The sequence below is a fragment of the Porites lutea genome, chromosome 11 (genome assembly GCF_958299795.1).
Source record: "Porites lutea chromosome 11, jaPorLute2.1, whole genome shotgun sequence".
NCBI lineage: Eukaryota > Metazoa > Cnidaria > Anthozoa > Scleractinia > Poritidae > Porites > Porites lutea.
The window spans coordinates 23,524,352-23,547,693 of record NC_133211.1 but is presented as its reverse complement, the minus strand read 5'-3'; the positions used below and the strand labels follow the sequence as shown (position 1 = coordinate 23,547,693).

Genomic DNA, 23,342 nt, shown 5'->3' with positions numbered 1-23,342 from the left:
TGTTTATGACCCCAAAATTTTGCATAAGCATTGTCTTCCGTTTCTCTTGAGAGATAAAATGGCCCTAAGGGAAACTGTATTTTCTGGAGTGGTAAATTATGGAGCTGTTTTTTATTAAAATCCTTTCCTTTTCGTAGGTTACAGAAACGATAGTTTTTTTTATCACATACTAAATCCTTACATTTCGAATGTTACGCAACAATGCCGATGCTCGCCTATGCTCATATTTAGAGCTTGGGCTACCTGTGCTGTGTCGTAATAAAACTTATGTTATCCAGAGCGTTCAGTCTATGTGTAAAAGTTGACAACTGAAGAATTTAAGCCGGGTTTAATTTTGCTCGATCTATAAAGTATAAGCAGTTGAATGTTATATATTATTGAAGACATCAAACAAAATAACTTTATGAACAGAGTAACTTAATTGCATCTACCTGATTAACAATTAATGTTTGCTTTTCCCTTCCATAAGGATAGTTCCGATGGAGGGGAGAAAGTTCATTATGGTGAATAAAATCCTTTTTTTCCACTGTAGTCATGTCCAAGATATTAGGGTTTCATTCTGAGAGCGTGACCTAGTGACCTAAGCATTTTGCTCTGTTGCTGTGTTGGTTTGAATTACAAAATAATAATAAGATTTTTCAAGCATTGAATGAAGCTAATTGAGTCCGTCAAATACCAGGACAAAAAGCATGGCGCTACAAGTTGCGTATTCTGTTACCGATGATGCATTTAACTGTCTCAGATCAAAGATGTATTATATGAAATAACTCATACGTCCTGTCGAATGTCCACTTGCGAGCACCTCCTGTAGTCGACCACCTCCTATAAGCGACCACCTTCTCAAAACACCAAAAATGTCCTCAGTCAAGAAGTCACGTACACAAGTAAAATTGTTTAACCACAAATTTATAACACGCGTTATCTAATAAGTGCACCTCGGTAAATGAACTGTCTTATAGAATAGCTAATGATTTTGTCAATAAAATTGACTACCAGTAATTGTATTGGTAGGGGAAAGTAAACTTTCATTATTTTTTTAGAATAAATATACCATTCCATTCTAGGTTGACTTAAAAATGTCGTTCTTGCGGTCCGACTCTCGTAATTATAAGCGACCACTCAAAATGCAATGCAAAGGCTTGGTGGTCGCCTATATTTGTCAAGTATGAGGTTTGTTTTTATGACTTTATATAATAAAAAAAAATTATTTAGCAGTGTTTAATTCTAGTGTAATTTGAAGTCAACTTTCAATTTCCCATTTTGCGCTTGTCCCACGGACAAGTCAGGTCAAAGTTTTACCTGTCCCGGACAATCGCACATAGGTTTTGGGGCAACCTGTCATTGCGCCAAATGTTGGCACTTTAAATAACTTGATTGTTGGTAGGTTCGGGCTTGCTGACTATGAGAATGAAAAACGCTTTTCCTAATGGCTTAAACGAATATCCTGTTGATAACCAAATAAGTGGAATGAACAAGCCTTGAAAGTTTATATTGTCAAGTACAGGCCAAACGAAACAAATGAAAGCTTGACAACTAAACAGGCGATTCTCTGATGTGGGTGACAATCAAAGTCAGCGATGATCCCAAACGTGCCCACTTTAAGACACTTATGTTGAAAACCAGTAAAAATCGATAAAAAAGGTAATAAACTCAAAGACATGTCGTTACAAATACGGATTGGCCTTGATCTATAACCCAACCGTAACGAAACTCTAGGCACGAGTGAAACGTCAAGTGCAGACATGACTGAAATAAACTAAAGATAACCTACAAAAATACTTCACCACACAATGTTAAATAATACGTTGTATTCAGTGACCTTACCTGCGGTATATTGTCGTCCTTTTGCCTTAAAAGCGGTATTTTCAGAGCGATTTTGAAGGATAGTAGATGACGCAAACAGTAACTCCAGTACATTTACTACAAAAAATAGTACATTTACGACACACACACAAAAAAACAAACCAAAACAAAAAACAAAAAAACAATCGGTTCAAAAACAGATTGTGTGGGATCCCTGTTGTCAACATGGTAGTGTAAAATAAAAAAATACGGTATTATCCCCGTTATTTCCCAAGATCAAGGTCCGAGAAAACGAACGCAACATTGAAAACCGGTTTAAACCCTTAAAAAGAGTTTTTATTTTTATTTTTGAAGAACCGCTGGTACCGTCCAATGCTAATCACGAGTATCTTTCCTGAAGGTGGTCATTATGCGTAGTACGAGTTTGTCTTGGTGAGTCTGTTGGTCAGACATGTCGTTACAAATACGGATTGGCCTTGATCTATAACCCAACCGTAACGAAACTCTAGGCACGATTGAAACGTCAAGCGCAGACATGACTGAAATAAAAGGAAGATAACCTACAAATAATACGACGCAATGTTAAAAAGTACGTTGTGTTCAGTGACCTTACTTGTGGTACATTGCCGTCCTTTTTGTCTTAAAAGCGGTATTATAAACAGCGTAGATGAACCAAACTGTAAATCCAGTTCATTCATTACAAAAAAAAACCAAACAAACAACTGGTTCACAAATAGATTGTGTGGGTTCCCTGTGGTCATCATGGTAGTGTAAATCAGTTGAATTCGAAAAAAATTGGCGGTTTTATCCCCGTAATTTCCCAAGGTCACGAGGAACGCAACACTGAAAACCGGTTTTAACCCTTTAAAACAGGTTTTCTTATTTTTAAAGAATGCGCTGGTACCGTCCAATTCTATTCACGAGTAATCTTTCCAAAAGGTGGTCATTATGAGGGCTTCGTACGAGTTCGTCCTGTTGAGTCTGTTGGTCGCATTTTCCTGGGGAAGTCCACTGAATGCACCGCCGCCAAAGCAATCTGTTCGTCAGGTAAGGCTGCCATCAAAAGCATGTTTTAACTATATTGAGTTGCCAGTTAATTTTGTTTAATCCAACTTAAAATTCAAAGTTGACGTTCACCCACTTAAGGCCCAACAGCACGAAGAAGGAATTGAAATTTAAATGAGCGAAATGGTAACGCAAAGCTGGTGTAAAATTCTCATTTACTTAACTTAACGACTCATTTACGACAAGTCGAACATTACGCTACCGTTTCCTATATGCGCAAAGGTATTTTAAAGAAACGGGAACGATCTTCGCGTAAAGCTACTCAAGAAAAATTCTGGATACCACAAAGAGAACTTTCGCTAAAAACGTGAGTTTTACCTTTCACTTAAAAGGTGTTTTAAAAATTCCTACGCTGTACGTTTAATGAGTTTGGTCGTTCACGAGCCAACCGCGAGTCCGAGTCTATCACGAGCCATTGGTCAAACACGAGCCAACCTCGAGTCAAGCCCTGATATGCTATTATTTATTATTTTTGAGTTTCATGGCCACAGAAAAGCAGTTCTAAAGATGGGTCATTCCGAAGGGAATCCTGTAAAATATAACACGCTTCAGCTTGGCTACTCTTACATCTGAGTACTCGAGTGTAAAATGCTACAAGTATTTTCCTATTCCAAATCAATTTTCACGGGTGTGATGTTGAGATGGAACCTATGGTTGGAATTCGTGAGGGAAGTTAATGGATATGCGATATCGAATTACAGTGAAACCCCATTTTTAACAACGGACACTTACACTGCGCGATAGAAAGTGTCCCAGTATTTTGGCACGCGGTGTCCGTATTAGGCTAGACCGCGAGCGGGCGTCCTTCTTTCCTCACAGCCACGCACGGCGAGCGAAAAGGTAAAAATAATGCAAATTAATGTCAAAAAAGGAGGAAAGATTGGGGCTCCGCCCTCGTTTCTCGTGCTCGCATTCTACCGTGTCTCAAAAGAAAAATAAGAGACTGCTCATAGTCTAGTATTAAGCGGGTCATGATATTAAAGCCAAAAAACACCTTTTTGTGATAACAAAATACAAAAGACATAAAAGAGGATATCAGCATCGTGAAATTGAACATCTCTAACCTTCACAAAGTCGTCATTCACGGTCATTCTACGGTTTAAATTCACAGAAACTTTACAGTCAAACGTCACTTAAAACCATTCTCTGCATAACTCGTTTGATGCCAATTGAAACTAGTCTGGAATTGGCGTCTATACCTTTTCGGTTTCACTTTATCGCTGGGAAGTGATCGATATGCTGTTAACTAAAGTTTTTTTTTTTTACCTTAAAAAAGGAAAAGTCTATTACAACAGAAAGTTGATAATGAAGTGTCCGAATTAACGAAATTGGCTTTCTAAGAATATCTGTTGCCTCCATGTACTCGTGTCACGGCTTTTTCACGGACTAGTTTATTTTTAGAACGGTTTTGTCGCGAATTTAGAATATCTTTTAAGTCCCAAAACCAAGTCAGCAAAACCTACAGACCTAAAAATAATAATATTTGCCTTTTAATGACGTTACGTTTTTCTTTTTGATATCTTACACTTCGAATGCGTTCATAGATGTGGCGGAGATTCCATTTTCGTGGGAAAAATTGTCCTAAGATGTGTCTAAAAATAAACCGGACCGTAAAAACGCCGTTATATAGGCCTAGTATGGGAGTTACTCGCTCCGGGTTATGGGCTCCTGGCAAGAAATAGCTGCCGTTGTCCGTATAAGCTGGTTCAATTTAGAAAAATTGTAAATGCTTCCCCCAGGGAAAAAGAAAAATGTCCGTAATAACGAAGTGTCCGCATTGAGCGGGTGTCTGTAAAGTGGGGTTTGATTGTTCTTTAAACATGGTTAGTAGATAACTAGTTTTTAAGAAGACGTAGGGACGGGAAGCGTTGTGTGACGCCGGCCAAGCGGATTCAGCAAGACTGGATACAAAAATATCCAACCCAGTTGTTACCTTGGGAAAGCCAGGGTAAATTCTAACATCGGGTCTCGAGCAAGCGAAGGCAGGACAACAAGCTACAACAGGTGTGCACAGTTGTTATGCACCAGTCAATTGAAACCACTGCCCTACGACCCCCGGGTCTAAGCGGGAAATGTAAAATTTCTGAAATTTGAATTTCCCGCCATTTTTTCTATTTTTAGTTACAAAATAGTTCTGGGCAAAGTTTGTGCAAATGCGCCTGTTTTTGAACTAGTATTGAAAAATTTGAAATTTATGCTGTGAGCAATGGTGAGAAACAGTTAAAGATTAAAAAAACTTGCATAAATTTAAAACAACTGGTCAGTTGAAAAGTGAAAAGTCGAGAAAACGTTCTGGTTTGTGGTTTAATCAGTGTATTTATAGCAGTTAAAAGCGATGCAAAGTTTCAAACTACATATATAGGTATATTTTAAAAAATGGTGTATGAAGAGGTAAGGGGTTGGACCTTGGGGCGGGGCTTCCCCCTATAAAACTTTATTGAGTACCACACGGATAATGATCTCAGTCTAACATTTATTACACTCTTAGGTTGACTTGAAGGAGGATTTCATTCCAAGGAGGACTAGCTCGGAAGGTCAGTTTTATTAAGTGTTTCCGCCTAAATGTAGAATTCTATATATCAAAGTGAATACAGGTTAGGTTAGGTTAGGTCCTTCTCATAGTTCTTACAGCTGATGTTACTTCATCAAATTTCAAAGCAAATAATTAATAATCAATTTTCCTGAGTTTTCACTGGGAACGGATAGTTTTCCTCGATAAAAGCGCAAATGTGCAAACTGAGCACGAGTGTCAACTCAGAACGCAAGAGAATCAGAGTGTTTACGAAAGGCGAGATCGCAGACATTCCAGACTTAGAAGTTTCTAGAGAACCTGCAAACTCACTACAACTGTTTCGTGTTATTTCTCTTTCTGTTTCAGGTTGTTACGACCAATCGCCGTCTTGTAGCTACTGGGCGCTCACTGGCCAATGTGATACCTATCCAAAGTTGCATACATCCTGCTGTGTTTGGTGCAAACACATGAAAAGTACGTACCTGAAAAATGGAATAAGTAAAACCCCACGACTAAGAACCTGGATTTTAAGAACCTGTTAGGCTAAAATTTGCCCGCTAAGCCCTCTCTACATAAGAGACTGTTTAGCGTAAAATTTGAAACAGGTCCCTATTTTTTAAAATCTATGAAAAAATCCTTTAGACTTAGGCAAATAAGATAACTCAACATTCAAGTAACATTCAGAAAATCCTCTTTGGAGACATAAATGCATCATCACTCCAACTGCAATGTAAATGCCAATGATATGCCCTAATTGGCCCCGCAGGGATTTCCCCCCAGAGGCGAAATCCCAAGGAGGCACCCTAGTAACTTGCGCGTATATTAAGGACAGTACTTACAGTTCAAATATGCAGTCAGTATACTAGAAAAAATCTCGATTTGCTCGAACAGGGGCCGCGAGGAATCGGTAGGTAATGATGACGTTTCTATTATTTGCGCCCGCAAGTACGAAATGGTTAGGATGACGTAAAACCCAAAAATTCCGAAGGAACAGCTTACAATAGGCAGATTTTGTGACATTAATTATGCAGTCACACTTCGATACTCTTTTGCGTTACGTGTTATCAGTGCATTCTGAGGAGCACTTGTTATGAAAGTTATGGACCAAAAGACACTCGTTAGATGAAGTTATAAGGTGCGTAGAGCAGCGTAAATTTTAACACTAAGTGAGTTTGCCAGACACGAGTTCACAAATCTTTGATTGGAAACCTTCAGCTGAACCTTGCCAGACACTCTTTCTCTCTCTTTGACTAGAATAAGACTCGGCCCAAAACAAGCAAGACGAGTGAATGATTCAACGGCTAGCTTATCACAAGCAGAACGATGGACGATTACAGATCACATTCTGTGCTGACTTATTCCCTGCTCACAGGTGTCCATCCGCTACAAAGTTTAAAATAAGACAAGAATGCTCAAGCGTGAATTGATCAAACGTCCTTTTAATTTCTAAGGCTTACTTTCCGGCAAATGAAATGAACTAAATGTAAAAAGTGAAATAGAAATAGCGAAAAATTAAACTTCTAATTAAATCTTTTCTTATGGTTTAGAATAAACTATTCTTGAAACTGAGAATGATCATGCTTTGATCAAAGCTGTGTAAATCGAACCGAACTGTGCATGGAACCTCGCGTTTATTTCCTGTATTTATCTCACCTATTGTATGGAATATGTGTGAACATCTTTATTATGAATCGGTATTTCAAAGAGCTACACAAGGAGCAAGAATACTATCTACAGAGCGGGGAGCAGCTGTAGTGTCAACTATTACTAGTAATTAACTGTACTGTATTTTTTTCTTCAGAAAATAAGAAGCTAAATAGGCGCTGATGAACTGGAAAACGTCAAATCCTACAAATATCTTGTACTAATAATGAGTCCTTATGGAAAATTTACTCTCGCTAGGCAAGAGTTGAAGAAAGTTGCACTTAAAGCAGACTCAATAAGTTACGAAAAGAGATGGAAAAGCACTTTCAGAGTAAATATAAAACTAACGATGAAGTTATTTGATGCACTGACCGATCTCCCATAGTCTTTTACGCGAGTGAAGTGTGTAGGATTGATTGCAATGGACAATTAGAAAAGGATCCAGCAGAAGTAGTTCAAAATAAATTCCTGAAGTGGTTGCTGGGAGTTAATTATAAATACTGCAATAACAATGTGTGAAGAGCTGAGACAGGAATGTTTCTAATGAGAATTGAAGCCCAGTGTGTGAACTTTACAATTCTGTTTAACCTTTACCAAAAATGAAAACAAATTATCCCAAATAGCATACAATGACATTAAATGGAATGAAAATAAAGCTTTCTGGAGCAAAAAAATCAAAAGCTTATTGGAACAGATAGCATTAGGAGAATTCTGGATGAAAGCACACTATGCGGACATAGGAATCGTAAACATGACCAGGCAACGACTTAAGGATATCGCACTACAAAGATGGCTAAGTGAAATAAATAAAAAACGACACCAGAAAAGATGCTAACCAAAGCAACAAAATGAGAACCTAACGGTTATTCAAAACGATAGCCAATTACAAATGTGAAGATTACCTACATCAGGTCACAAATACCCGACACAGAATAGCTCTAACAAAACTGCAACTTAGCGACCACAAATTATCCGAGACCGTTCAAGAAACCTGCAGGAAGAATTTGCCCAATTTGTAAACTAGACAACAACTTTATTGACTTTATCTTCGACAAGAAGATTTCAGTACCAAAACAGTCAATACAATGACAAATGAAACAAAGTAAAAAGTTAAGTAAAAAAGAAAGGAACAACAACTATATCTTGAACATTATCATAAAAGAAAAATTAGAAATGGAGGACGAATACCATTTTCTAAATATATGCCCTGCTTACCAGGAAAAAATATGTTCCTTACTAGATTATTTGGAAAAAGAATATAGAATAAAAATAAGCAGAATGTCAACTGACAAAATAATTAATCATGTTTCTAATGAACCCCGGGCCTAGCGGAAATAAATAAAAACTAATAGCAAAACATCACGAATGCTTTGAAAAAATGAAAGGGGAAGATGGCAAAAAGTAAATACTCTAGGACTTAATTAATTAATAACTTTATCAGCCACATATGGTTAGGAATTTTTGTTGTTTGTAATTTTAGAGTATTGGGAAATAGTTGATATACTATTTATTGTAAGACTTCAAATAAAAAACATGTACATATGTATGTATGTATGGCTAATGGGGATGTGCCGCTGGATGGGGTCGCATTTTCACGACTGGACTGACTAGAATGGAGTTGCATTTTCAATAGAGTTACTAGAACGGGGTCGCACATTTTCGGATTTTTGGGGGTAACATTGTTCGTCATATTTACGGTCAGCAAATGTATCAGAATGTTTGTACGGTAGATGAAAAGTAAAGTGTTCTTCAGTCAATCTAAAAAATGAATCAATTCGAAAAAAGTAGAAAGTGACTAAGTTTGGATAGCGAAAATTACATATTTCCCCAAAAGTGACTAAGATGGGGTCTATAATTGGCCACAGAATAGACTATAATGGGGTAGGGGCTTTGCGAGGCCAGCGGCACATACCCAGCAAAAATTAACCCAAGTACAAAAGGTCTAAATTGTAATTTTACACTAATATATATCCTCTCCTGTCACCACAGGATTGCAATTCGTTAAAAATTACATTTGCCATGACCAACATTCCAATTGTTATAATTGGGCAACACGGAACGAGTGCTACAAAAACCCCGCCTATATGCTTGACTTTTGCTGTGAATCCTGCCGGAATATAGGTAAGCTGGTGGTAAGCTGGTGTTGTTTATCGCAGACTGGCCTCCATCTTCTTTGTTTATGTTTTTGATTTCATGGGATTTTAATCAAGTTATGGAGGCATTGTGGCAAAGTGGTCAGTACGTGAAACGCGCATTTCGGAGATGCGAGGTTTGATTCCCCCGTTTTGACCACCAGCTAGACTTGATTTTTTCATAGTACCTAGTCAAGGGGGTGGAAGCGGAATCATGAATCATGGTTACAAAAAATGTAAGAATCATGGATCTCAAGTTTGTTTTAAAAACTTGGGAAACATGAATCTTTGTACTTCGGCTCGGGAATCATGAACAACGAGACTCTGAGAAAAGCTCAACAAAATGCACGTATGAATTAATTGCGTTCGAGCCAGGGAATGCGGGATATGGCGTTTCCGAGAGTCCAATTTTCAAAAAATTTTCCTTTGAGCAAGCCCCCGGACCCCCGCCCCCCCTTATATAATTCGAGCATTCGGGGCTGACAGTCCGCTTGTTTCTCCAGTAACTCTGGTGCTTAATGTTCAGTTTCTTCACACCTGGACAAAACGAATGATTACATCGAGTATGGATGAAAACAGAACGGCTGACAGAAGTTTGAACACCAAAGAAACTATACAAAACGAGATCAAGTTGCCACTGAGACTGAATAATTTTAATAGGTGACCAAAAGTCTTCGTGAATCGTGAATCTGGAAGAAAAGTTTGGTAGGAATACTAGGAATCATGAATCATTGCGGCAAAAACGACAGGAATCATGAATATCAAGATTCAAACGATTCCGCTTCTACTCCCGAACGCAGTCCTAATCCTCGACCAGCCTTGCAAAAAGTCAGTCGCCAATTGGGATTGATTATCGAATTAAACCTAATTTTATTTTTAGTTGTTAAAGATTATTTGCCGGGGGCCGTGTTCGTACTAAGTCGGCAGCTAAGCAAATATCTTCATTTTATTACATCAGTTCAATTTAAATTTTTCAAGTTTCTTTATTTTCACATTTTTCCACCCTCGCACAACAAGTGTTGATAAATCGTATGATTTAGTGTTGTGTGTTCTAGTAATTTCGTCTGAGAAAATATTTGTCTATTTTTCAGGCATCATTGTCCCGTGGTAGACCACTCAAGGACACTGGGACTGTCAATCAGTAATCAGTATTTCAATTCAAATGTCAACGTTTTATAGTTTGTCTAGCTCGTCAGCTCGCCACCAACTAGGCTGCGAACACAGACGTATTTCCGGTCGTCGCCTCTCTACGACCGGAAATACGTTTGTGTTTGCAGGCTACCAAACCATCTCGCCACTGAACGAAATCGCCTCCAAGAATAGAACTTAGCTTTATTGTTTTAAAAAGTCCCAAGCATACACAACAAATGAAAAGAGCTTTCATGAAAGGAAATTTACTCTTCACCATTACTTTATTATCATTATATCTCAAAGAAAATGACTGGTGGTTTTAATAGAGAGCGCAATAACGACAGCGACGGCTAAAGATAACGTCAAATAAACTATTAAATGAATTTTGCGCTGCTTCAAACTTTATTGCGCGTATATTCCACGTCGTTCAATTCGTCAAATGTTGAGGGCAAACTTTTCTTGAGCTGAATTTTAAATATGACAGATATGTGAATTGTTCCACTGAAAAGGCGATACATTCAATGGTTTACCACTGAACCTGCTCTCATATAAAATCATGGTATTACCGTCAATAATTGTGGATCATTGTTTTAGTTTTTGTAAATTATGCTCATAGCAAAAATACCGAAACTATACCTTTGCAGTTTAGTTTAAATGTGGTAAAAACACCTCAATACGTATGCAACAAACACTGTAAATGGCAAACACATTTACCCTATTTACATCTAGAAACTCCAAGAGAGCATAATTCGTTGTCTAACAACTATAAAAACTCAAATAATTCACAACCAGCATGCAGGCGCCATCTTGGGTAACCGAGCTAGTTATGCGCATGCGTTGAGTCCTGTGGAAAGAGTTCTGTGTCACCTCATACGGGACCAAGAGAGGCTTTGATAGATTGTTTTGGCATAGCCTTTGAACGGGCTCTCTGTTTGGGGAAAGAGTGAAAAAATCGCGAGGAGAGGGCCCTTTCAAGGGAAAGGGTGAGAGTCTGTAGACAAACATTTGGGACCGCTAATGGCCGCCTTCTTGTCTTGTAATTACCGATCAATCTGTCAGCAAGATCGTCATCTGTCACTTGGGTACATTGTAGGCAACACACAACTTTTACCTCTTGCCAAAATGCTGCTTTTTCCAATAAGTTTTTTTCTCTGGCCGGTAGTTTTACAGGTCGAACTAAATTTGTCAAATTTCTACCCGTCCCGGACAATCTGACATAGGTTTTGGCACACCCTGTCATTGCGCCAAATATTGGCGGGCATCTTAAATAACTTGACTGTTGGTACGTTCGGGCTTGCTGACCATGAGAATTACAAACGCTTTTCCTAATGGCTTAAACGAATATCCTGTTGATAACCAAACAAGTGGAATAAACAAACCTTGAAAGTTAATAATGTCAACAGGCCAACTGAAGGGAAACAAATGAAAGCTTGACAACTAAACAGACGAGTCTCTGATGTAGGTAACAATCAAGGCAGCGATCGATGATCGCAAAACGTGCCCACTTTAAGACACTTATGTTGAAAACATACTTAGAAATCGATAAAAAGGTAATAAAACTCAAAGACATGTTGTTACAAATACGGAATGGCCTTGAGCTATAACCCAACCGTAACGAAACCCAACTGAGGCACGAGTGAAACGTCAAGTGCAGATATGACTGAAATAAACTAAGATAACCTACAAATAAGCAGAAATAATACTTCAAAACACGACGTTAAATAATACGTTGTATTCAGTTTCCTTACCTGCGGTACATTGCGGTCCTTTTTAGCTTAAGGTGATTCCCTAGTAAAAGGACCTAACATAGATTGTAGATGAAACTTGGTACACTGATGTAACAAGTCAAGAAGATGATAAAAAAGTAATAAAAAGTGGGGGTCACTGCGCTCGTTTTGACGTCACAATGCTGACAAATACGGCTATTTAGGACCCTTTTACAAAAACCGCGCGCAGCCCAAAACTAGATAAAAAGGAGGGATTTTTTTCGATGATGCATGTGGTATCATGTGGTATCACACAGAATTTGACTTTAATGTATTTTTATCCACTTACGTACCAAAAAAATGCCTTTTAATGCCCTTGTTTTTACTTTACGCTCAAAGTAGAATTAAATTGGACACGCGCTCTTCGACCCCTGATAGCTCAATCCGTACAATTTAGTAAAATTGCCAAAAAACTGAACATAGATTTGTGCCAATTTTTTTCTCATCGAAAGGAAGCACTGTCCTTATTAAAGTCATGAAATAAAAAATGGGGGTCACCGTACTCGTTTTTTGCGGTAGAGCTGCAGAAAGAGCGCACCAAATGGATTTTCTCCGATTTTGAGAGAGGACTGGGGCGAGTTTCAAAATAGAATGTATGTGAAAGAGGGAAGAAAGTATTAAAAAATCCGTTTTTACAGAATTTACATCGAGATATCACATTTAGGACACAATGTGATAAAGAAAGCGTTTAAATGAAAATCAAAGTGTGTAAGCACTAGTTAAACATCCACTATCGAGGTTCTCCGTGAGGAAGTCGAACTCAGCAACACGCATACTGCTTACGTTATGCACATTTCCAACAAATTGAGTCTCACCTCGGCAAGAAATAACCACAAGCAAAAATTCCAATGGTGTTTCTCTTCAGTCAACTTCATTTTAATAATGTTACTTCACATGCTCTTTTTTACGGCGGCCATCTTGTTATGCGCAGTAAGAGATGCGCAGTGCAAAACCAGGGAATCACCTTAAAAGCGGTATTATGAGCGATATTGGAGGATTTTAAATCAGCGGCGTAGATGGAACAAAAGGTAAATCCAGTTCATTTACTCCAAAAAAAAAAAAACAACAACAACATCAACAACAAAAAACAATCGGTTCACAAACAGATTGTATGGGCTCCCTGTGGTCATCATGGTAGTGTGAATCAGTTGAATGTGAAAAAAATTGCGGTTTTATCCCTGTAATTTCCTAACGGGTCAAGGTCCGAGAAAACGAACGCAACATTGAAAACCGGTTTTAACCCCTTAAAACAGGTTTTTTTTATTTTTAAAGAATGCGCTGGTACCGTCCAATTCTATTCACCAGTAATCTTTGCAAAAGGTAGTCATTATGAAGACGTCCTACGAGTTTGTCTTGTTGAGTCTGTTGGTCGCATTTTCCTGGGGAAGCCCACTAAATGCACAGCCGCCAAAGCAATCTGTTCGTCAGGTAAACCTGCCATCAAAAGCATGCTTAAACTATACTGAGCTGCCGGTTAACTTTGGTTTAATCCAACTTTAATTTCAAAGTTGACGTTCACCCACGTAAGGCCCAACACAGCATGAAAAAGGAAATTTAAATGAGCGAAATGGTAGCGCAAAACTGGTGTAAAATTCTCTTTTACGGTATGATCTTTGCGTAAAGCTGCTCAAGAAAAATTCTGGTTGCCACAAAGAGAACTTTCTCCAAAAACGTGAGTTTTTGAAAAAACCTTTCACTTTAAATGTGTTTTAAAAATTCCTACGCTGTTTAATGAGTTTGGTCGTTTCACGTTTTAGCCAACGCGAGTCCGAGACTATCACGAGCCATGAGTCAAGCACGAGCCAACCGCGAGTCAAGCCCTAATATGTTATGTTTTATCATTTTTGAGTTTCATGGCCAAAGAAAAGCAGTTCTAAAGAAGCCTCATTCCGAAAGATTTCCTGACAAATATAACACGCTTCGGCTTAGCTACTCTTACATCTGAGTGCTTGGGTGTAAAATGCTACAAGTACTCAAGGTGTGTTGCTGAGATGGAACCTATGGTTGGAATTCGTGAGAGAAGTTAATGGATTTGCGATATTAAATTACAGTGAAACCCCATTTTTAACAACGGACACTGAAGGGGCGATAGAAAGTGTCCCAGTGTTTTGGCAGGCGGTGTCCGTATTAGGCTAGACCGCGAGCGGTCGTCCTTCTTTCCTCACAGCCACGTGCTGCGAGCGAAAAGGTAAAAATTATGCAAATTAGTGTCAAAAAAGGAGGAAAGATTGGGGCTCCGCCGTCGTTTCTCGTGCTCGCATTCTACTGTGTCTCAAAAGAAAAATAAGAGACTGCTAGTCTAGCATGATTAAGCGGGTCATGATATTAAAGTCAAAAAACACCTTTTTGTGATAACAAAATACAAAAGAAATAAAAGAGGATATTAGCATCGTGAAATTGAACATCTCTAACCTTCACAAATTCGTCATTCATTATCATTCACGGTTTAAATCCACAGAAACAGTCAAACGTCACTCAAAACCGTTCTCTGCATAACTCGTTTGATGCCAATTGAAACTGGTCTGGAATTGGCGTCTATACCTTTTCGATGTCCCTTTATCGCTGGGAAGTGATCGATATGCTCTTAACTGAAGTTTTTCTTTTTACCTTAAAAAAGGAAAAGTCTATTACAACAGACAGTTGACAAGGAAGTGTCCAAATAAAGGAAATTGGCTTTCTAAGAATATCTGTTGATTGGGCAAGAACAGGAGCCCATAACCTGGAGCGAGCAACCTCCATGTACTCGTGTCACGGCGTTTTCACGGACCAGTTTATTCTTAGAACGGTTTTGGCGCGAATTTAGAATATCTTTTAAGTCCCAAAAACAAGTCAGAAAAACGTACAGGCCTAAAAATGATAATTTTTGCCTTTTTATGACGTTACGTTTTCCTTTTTGATACGTTACACTTCAAATGCGTTCATAGATGTGGCGGAGATTCCATTTTCGCGGGAAAAATTGTCCTAAAATGTGTCTAAAAATAAACCGGACCGTAAAAACGCCGTTATATAGGCCTAGTATGGGAGTTACTCGCTCCGGGTTATGGGCTCCTGGCAAGAAATAGCTGCCGTTGTTCGTATAAGCTGGTTCAATTTAGAAAAATTGTAAAGGCTTTCCCCAGGGACAAAGAAAACTGTCCGTAATAACGAAGTGTCCGCACTGGAGCGAGTGTCGGTAAAGTGGGGTTTGATTGTTCTTTAAACATGGTTAGTAGATAACTAGTTTTTAAGAAGACGTAGGGACGGGAAGCGTTGTGTGACGCCGGCCAAGCGGATTCAGCAAGACTGGGTACAAAAATATCCAACCCAGTTGTTACCTTGGGCAGCCGGGGTAAATTCTAACATCGGGTCTCCAGCAAACGAAGGCAGGACAACAAGCTACAACAGGTGTGCACAGTTGTTATGCACTAGTCAATTGAAACCACTGCCCCCCGACCCCCGGGACTAAGCGGGGAATGTAAGATTTCTGAAATTTGAATTTCCCGCCATTTATTACTATTTTTAGTTACAAAATGGTTCTGGGCAAAGTTTGTGCAAATGCACTTGTTTTTGAACCATTGCTAGTACTGAAAACTTTGGAATTTACGCTGTGAGCAATGGTGAGAAACAGCCGGTTGAAGCGGATGAAAAAAACTTGCATAAATTTAAAACAACTGGTCAGTTGAAAAGTGAAAAGTCGAGAAAACGTTCTGGTTTGTGGTTTATTCATATTTAAAAGACAGTGTATTTATAGCAGTTAAAAGGGATGCAAAGTTTCAAACTACATTGTAGGTATGTGAAAGGGGTACCATTTGTCAACAGAACGGTACACCAAAGGGGTACCTTTTTTTTTTTTTTTAAAAAAAAAAAAGGTATATGAAGAGGTACTAAAGGGGTTGGACCTTGGGGCGGGGCTTCCCCCTATAAAAATTTACTGAGTACCACGCGGATAACGAACTCAGTCTAACATTTATTACACTCTTAGGTTGACTTGGAGGAGGATTTCATTCCAAGGAGGGCTATCTCGGAAGGTCAGTTCTATTAAGTGTTTCCGCCTAAATATAGAGTTCTATATATTTAAGTGAATACAGGTTAGGTTAGGTCCTTCTCATAGTTCTTACAGCTGATGTTACTTCGTCAAATTTCAAACTAAATAATTATCAATTTTTTCTGATTTTTCTGGAACGGATAGTTTTCCTCGATAAACGGGCAAATGTGCAAACTGGGCACGAGTGTCAACTCAGAACGCAAGATCAAGAGAATCAGAGTGTGTACGAAAGATGAGATGGTGGACATTCCAGACTTAGAAGTTTCTAGAGAAGCTGCAAACTCTCTACAACTGTTTCGTGTTATTTCTCTTTCAGATTCAGGTTGTTACGACCAATCGCCGTCTTGTAGCTACTGGGCGCTCACTGGCCAATGTGATGCCAATCCAAACTTGCAGAGTTTCTGCTGTGTTTGGTGCATCCATGTGAAAAGTATGTACCTGGAAAATGGAATAAGTAAAACCCCACGACTTAAAGAACCTGGATTTTAAGAACCTGTTAGGCTAAAATTTGCCCGCTAAGCCCCCTCTACATAAGAAACTGTTTAGCCTAAAATTTGAAACAGGTTCCTATTTTCTAAAATCTATGAAAAAATTCTGTAGACTTGGGCAAATAAGATAAGTCAACATTCACGTAACATTCAGAAAATCCTCCAGCTTTGGAGACATAGGTGCCTCATCACTCCAACTGCAATGTAAATGCCAATGTTATACCCTTATAATTAGCTATGTTGTATTTTTTTTTTCTTCAGAAAATAAGAACCTAAATAGCCTAGACTAACGTGCTAACTACTATTTTATATATTAAAAAGCTGTTTAGAAAAATCCAGGTTCTTAGTCGCGAGATTTTAATTTATACCTTCCATTTATCTTGGGCCAAAAGCCCGGGGCGGGGGGTTACTTCCTTATTAGATATGAAACACCAGCCGAAGTCATCTTGACCGAATATAATAGGCTTTTCTGAAATATCCAGTCTAAAGAAAGGCTTAAGGATGGTCTCAAATCACAAACAGTTCAACCCAGATTAGAAGCAGCTGTAACATGATAGCATCGATACTGCGTCTGAATTACTAAGTGAAACTTTGGTGGAAGCATGCAAAGAAACCGGATTGAAAGTGAGAGGCAGCAAAATTAAATGCAAATCACAAAACAAATGGTTCGATCAGGAATGCGAAGCAGAAAAAGAAAACTTGCAATCCCTTGGAGAGAAAATTTCTAACAACACTAATAATTCAGAACTGAGACAACTACTGCGCGACAAAAAGAAGAGGTTCAAACAAACTTGTAGACGGAAGAAACGGCAGTATATCAACAAAGGCATGTCTAACATCGATATGCAGAACTCCAAAGAAACCTGGCAATAAATAGGAAAAATCTTTAACTTAGGAAAAAGAAAAACATATGGAGCTGAAACTGAGTGAGTACGGAACATATGAGTTTTTATAAATACTTTAAGCAACAGAATTCGACCCCTGTCAATAATATACTAGATCCGGAGACGAATATGGAAACCCACAGTAACGAAAGAGTTAAAGGCCCACTTGATTATCCGATAACTGATGAAGAGTTCGAAGCTGCAATTAACAAACTGAAGGCAAACAAATCTCCAGGTATCGATAGTATCTTAAATGAAGTAATAAAAATCGGAAAGGACGTCATTAAAGGGCATTTAGTAAATTTGTTTAATCGAATCTTAGATACTGGCAAATACCCTGCTCTTTGGAGTTTTGGCCTCATTGTACCTATTCACAAAAGGGATGATCGATCCAAAGTCGAAAATTACCGAGGTATCACTTTGCTCTCTGTGCTAGGCAAGCTCTTTACATCAATCCTCACCAATCGACTGTACAACTACATGGTTCAAAAAGGAATTTTGAGAGCTGAACAAGGCGGTTTCAGAAAAATGCACGGCACAGTTGATAGCATCTTCACATTAAAAATGCTTATTGACAAGTACGTGAAATCTAGCTAAATCTAAACCACAGAAGCACCGAGATTTACTCTTTTCACGCTTCGTCGATTTTAGAAAAGCCTTCGACTGTATACCCCGACAAAAACTGTTCGACAAACTGAGAAAAGAAGGTGTCCAAGGACGTTTCCTAGAAGTTTTAATATCCATGTACTCAAATGATAAATCGGCAGTTAAATTGATGACAAATTAACCCAATCCTTTACTTGTCAATGCCGGGGTAAAGCAAGGTTGCATGTTGTCATGAGTCTTTTTAATTTCTATCTAAGTGATCTACCAAAATTCCTAAATACAGCGAGTTCAACCGACATTATGCTAAGTGATAAATCTATTAATTGTTTCCCATGATATGCGGACGATCTAGTGATCTTCTCCATCGATCTCTAGATCAGCAAAAAGCCTTCAAATTATCCTTAATAAGCTGGAATCTTACTGCGAAAGTGCCGATTTAAGTGTAAATTTAGACAAGACAAAAATCAGGGGCGGATCTAAGGGGAGGGTGCAGGGGGTGCGCACCCCCCCGAAGTGACCTGCGGTTTTCTAATACAACTGGTATTCTGTTTATTAGTGTTGAAGTAGAGCAATAGACGAGTGCACCCCCTCCTAAAAAAAATCCTGGATCCGCCCCTGAAAATTATGATTTTTAATAATTGTGGTAAGTCTTTAAACAACTGCTTGTTCAGATACGGCGCTGATGAACTGGAAAACGTCAAATCCAACAAATATCTCGGACTAATAATGAGTCCTTATGGAAAATTCACTCTCGCTAGGCAAGAGTTGAAGAAAGTTGCACTTAAAGCAGACTCAATAAATTACGAAAAGAGATGGGAAACCACTTTAAGAGAAAATGTAAAATTAACGATGAAGTCATTTGATGCACTGACCGATCTCCCATAGTCTTTTTATGAGAGTGAAGTGTGGGGGATTGATTGCAATGGACAATTAGAAAAGGATCCAGCAGAAGTAGTTCAGAATAAATTCCTGAAGTGGTTGCTGGGAGTTAATTATAAATACTGCAATAAAAATGCGTGAAGAGCTGAGACAGGAATGTTTCTAATGAGAATTGAAGCCCAATGTAAGAACTTTACAGTTCTGGTTAACCTTAACCAAAAATGAAGACAAATTATCCCAAATAGCATACAATAACATTAAAGGGAATGAAAATAAAGCTTTCTGGAGCAAAAAAATCAAAAGCTTATTGGAACAGATAAGATTAGGAGAATTCTGGATGAAAGCACACTATGCGGACATAGGAATCGTAAACATGACCAGGAAACGACTTAAGGATATCGCACTACAAAGATGGCTAAGTGAAATAAATAACGACACCAGAAAAGATGCTAACCAAAGCAACAAAATGAGAACCTACCGGTTGTTCAAAACGATAGACAATTACAAATGTGAAGATTACCTACATCAAGTCACAAATACGCGACACAGAATAGCTCTAACAAAACTACGACTTAGCAACCACAAATTAGCCATAGAGACAGGACGTTATCTGAGACCGTTTAAGAATCCTGCGGGAAGAATGTTCCCAATTTGTAAAATAGACAACACCTTTATTGACTTTATCTTCGACATGAAGATTTCAGTACCAAAACAGTCAATACAATAACAAATGAAACAAAGTAAAAAGTTAAGTAAAAAGAAAGGAACAACAACTATATCTTGAACATTATCATAAAAGAAAAATTAGAAATGGAGGACGAATACCATATTCTAAATATATGCCCTGCTTACCAGGAAAAAAGATGTTCGTTACTAGATTATTTGGAAAAAGAATATAGAATAAAAATAAGCAGAATGTCAACCGACAAAATATTTAATCATGTTTCTAATGAACTCCGGGCCTCTAGCGGAAATGCTAAAACACAAAAACTAATAGCAAAACATCACGAATGCTTTGAAAAAAGGAAAGGGGAAGACGGCAAAAAGTAAATACTTTAGGACTTAATTAATTAATAACTTATTAGCCACATATGGTTAGGAATTTTTGTTGTTTGTAATTTTAGATATTTGGAAATAGTTGATATACTATTTATTGTAACACTCCAAATAAAAAACATGTCGTGTATGTATGACAATTCGAAAAAAATAGAAAGTGACTAAGTTGGGATCGCGAAAATTACATATTTGCCCAACAGTGACTCGGATGGGGTCTATGATTGGCCACAGAATAGACAACAATGGGGTAGGGAGGGGCTCTTAGAGGCCAGCGGCACATACCCAGCAAAAATTAACCCAAGTACTCCCCGGGGGGCCAAAAGGTCTAAAATGTAATTCTATACTAATATATATATCCTTTCCTGTTACCACAGGATTGCAGTTTGTTAAAAATTACAAGTGCCATGACCGATATGTTAATTGTTATGATTGGGCAAAACGGAACGAGTGCTACAAAAACCCCGCCTATATGCTTCAATTTTGCTGTGACTCCTGCCGGGATGCAGGTAAGCTGGTAATGTTTATCGCAGACTAGCCTCCATCTTTTTTTGCTTATTTTTTTTGCTTTCATGGGATTTTAATCAAGTTATGGAGGCATTGTGGTACTGAGTGGTCAGTACGTGAAACGCGCATTTTGGAGATGCGAGGATTGATTCCCCGTTTTGACCACCAGCTAGATTTTTAATAGTACCTAGTCCTAATCCTCGACCAGCCTTGCAAAAAGTCAGTCGCCAATTGGGATTGATTATCGAATTAAACTTAATTTTATTTTTAGTTGTTAAAGATTATTTGAGGGGGGCCGTGTTCGTACTAAGTCGGCAGCTAAGCAAATATCTTCATTTTATTACATCAGTTCAATTTAAATTTTTCAAGTTTCTTTATTTTCACATTTTTCCACCCTCGCACAACAAGTGTTGATAAATTGCATGATTTAGTTTTGTGTGTTCTAATAATTTCGTCAGAGAAAATATTTGTCTATTTTTCAGGCATCATTGTCCCGTGGTAGACCACTCAAGGACACTGGGACTGTTAATCAGTAATCAGTATTTCAATTCAAATGTCAGCGTTTTATAGTTTGTCTAGCTCGTCAGCTCGCCACCAACTAGGCTGCGAACACAGACGTATTTCCGGTCGTCGCCTCTCTACGACCGGAAATACGTTTGTGTTTGCAGGCTACCAAGCCATCTCGCCACAAAGGAAATTAACTCCAAGAATAGAACTTAGGTTTATTGTTTTAGAAAGTCCCAAGCATACACAACAAATGAAAAGAGCTTTCATGAACGGAAATTTTCTCTTCACCGTTACTTTATTAACATATCTCCAAGAAAATGACTGGTGGTTTTAATAGGGAGCGCAGTAACGACAGCGACGGCTAAAGAAAACGTCAAATAAACTATTAAGTGAATTTTGCGCTGCTTCAAACTTAGTGTGCTTATATTCCATCTCGTTCAATTCGTCAATGTTGGCGGCAAACTTTTATTGAGCTGAATTTTAAAAGACTCTATCGAAGTCCAGGAAAACAAAAAGAAAGTCGTTGTCTCGTGTTCATGTCCTCCAAAAAACAGAAAAAAAGAAAACACGTGAAATGAACCACTTTCGTGCAGAAAAAAAATGTACAAAAAAGCGTGATGCTCGTGCAGAGTTGTTATTTTTTCTAATCAAACCTGTTGTTTTGTTGCCGTTCTCGTTGTCGTCGCCGTCGTCGCTTTCAATTAAGCTCTCTAATGTGAAACTTTTCTGCCAGCTGTTAAAATTTTCTCTCGGTATAGCTCTGGCCCTGAGGAAGGCTAATTTTTTTAACCGGAATATTGACCTATAATAAATCTGCCCTTTGCCGTAGTGCCAGCCTTGCATTCAGTTTTGTTGTTGTTGTTTTTCCAAAGTTTACATTTACCGAACCTATTATAGGTATTCAGCTTAAGAAGTTCGGTACAAGGATCGTCAGTTAAGATCGACAGATTTGTATTTGAGCTGATTTGAATAAGTTTGACGAAAAAGTAAAAATCGTAGATAAGTATCTCAGTGCGTCAATTATTTCAGAGTTAACCATTTGTGGTGATTCGACCTTTTGGAGGCAACTGATTTCGTTGGTGGCGAAATGATTTCAGTGGGGGCGTGATGACCGTTAAACTCGCTAAAATATTAAACGATTAAAGTATAATTTAGCACAATCAGGATTTATTTGAATTTATTTTGTCTACCACCTATACTTCTTCGTGCGCAAATGGAGAGGTTGGGGGGAGGAGGCGGGTGGGGTTGCAAATAAAGATCACTGAGTAAAAGGTTTAGTCCATGCAAAGGCAGCCCAAACTTGCATTAACTTGTCTGACCTTTTGCAGATGTCAATGCAAAAGGCAGTGCATTCTAATCTTGTCAGTTATCTGAGTCTAGCTGTGAGTGTTGTTTCGTCTAATCGCCATAACGAATTGCAGAAAATTACCATAATACTCTTTAGGGTGCAAGCTCGCCTCAAAGAAGCTTTTTCAAGAACTCCCGCCTTTGATTTTATTACGTGTTGGCAGCTTTTAAACTTTACAATCCAAATAGGTGGCGGTCTTCAAAACCATCGACCCCTGCGACTAAACTATATGCTTACTATTATTGGTAATATATTGCTTGCGTATGCGAATATGACAGATATGTAAATTGTTCCACTGAAAAGGCGATACATTCAATGGTTTACCACTGAACCTGCTCTCATATAAAATCGTAGTATTCCCGTCAATAATTGTGCTAGTTTTTGTAAATTATGCTCGTAGCAAAAATGCCGAAACTATGCCTCTGCTATTTAGTTTAAATGTGATAAAAACACCTCAATAAGTATGCAACAAACACTGTAAATGGCAAACACATTTACCCTTTTACATCTAGAAACTTCAAGAGAGCATAATTCGTTGTCTAACAACTATAAAAACTCAAATAATTCACAACCAGCACGCAGACGCCATCTTGGGTAACCGAGCTAGTTATGCGCATGCGTTGAGTCCAGTGGAAAGAGTTCTGTGTCACCTCATACGGGACCAAGAGAGGCTTTGATAGATTGTTTTGGCATAGCCTGTGAACAGGCTCTCTGTTTGGGGATACAGTGAAAAAATCGCCAGGAGAGGGAACTTTCAAGGGAAAGGGTGAGAGTCTGTAGACAAACATTTGGGACCGCTATTCCGCCTTCTTGTCTTGTAATTACCGATCATCTGTCAGCAAGATCGTCATCTGTCACTTGGGTACATTGGAATGTAATCAATGTCGCGTGTAGGCAACACACAACTTTTACCTCGTGCCAAAATGCTGCTTTTTCCAATACGTTTTTTCTCTGGCCGATAGTTTTACAAGTCGAACTAAATTTGTCAAATTT

At 38.4% G+C, this 23,342-nt stretch overlaps 2 protein-coding genes across 3 annotated transcripts; both read left to right on the top strand.

The window, feature by feature from the left end:
* Positions 1-2,704: 2,704 nt before the first annotated feature.
* On the top strand, positions 2,705-10,870 carry LOC140952487 (uncharacterized). 2 transcript variants are annotated; one of them, XM_073401911.1, is made up of 5 exons: positions 2,705-2,850; positions 5,357-5,402; positions 5,747-5,854; positions 9,014-9,145; positions 10,248-10,870. In XM_073401911.1, exons 1-5 carry the CDS (start codon positions 2,752-2,754, stop codon positions 10,265-10,267), a joined length of 405 nt encoding a protein of 134 aa, XP_073258012.1. In that variant the 5' UTR covers positions 2,705-2,751; the 3' UTR covers positions 10,268-10,870. The 2 variants fall into 2 exon arrangements, with proteins under 2 accessions (XP_073258012.1, XP_073258013.1); XM_073401912.1 differs by lacking the exons at positions 9,014-9,145; positions 10,248-10,870 and adding an exon at positions 7,182-7,522.
* Positions 10,871-13,330: 2,460 nt separating this feature from the next.
* LOC140952568 (uncharacterized) lies at positions 13,331-22,119 on the top strand. Its single transcript, XM_073401993.1, has 5 exons — positions 13,331-13,481; positions 16,015-16,060; positions 16,394-16,507; positions 20,365-20,496; positions 20,977-22,119. Exons 1-5 carry the CDS (start codon positions 13,383-13,385, stop codon positions 20,994-20,996), a joined length of 411 nt encoding a protein of 136 aa, XP_073258094.1. The 5' UTR covers positions 13,331-13,382; the 3' UTR covers positions 20,997-22,119.
* The last annotated feature ends 1,223 nt before the right edge of the window (positions 22,120-23,342 follow it).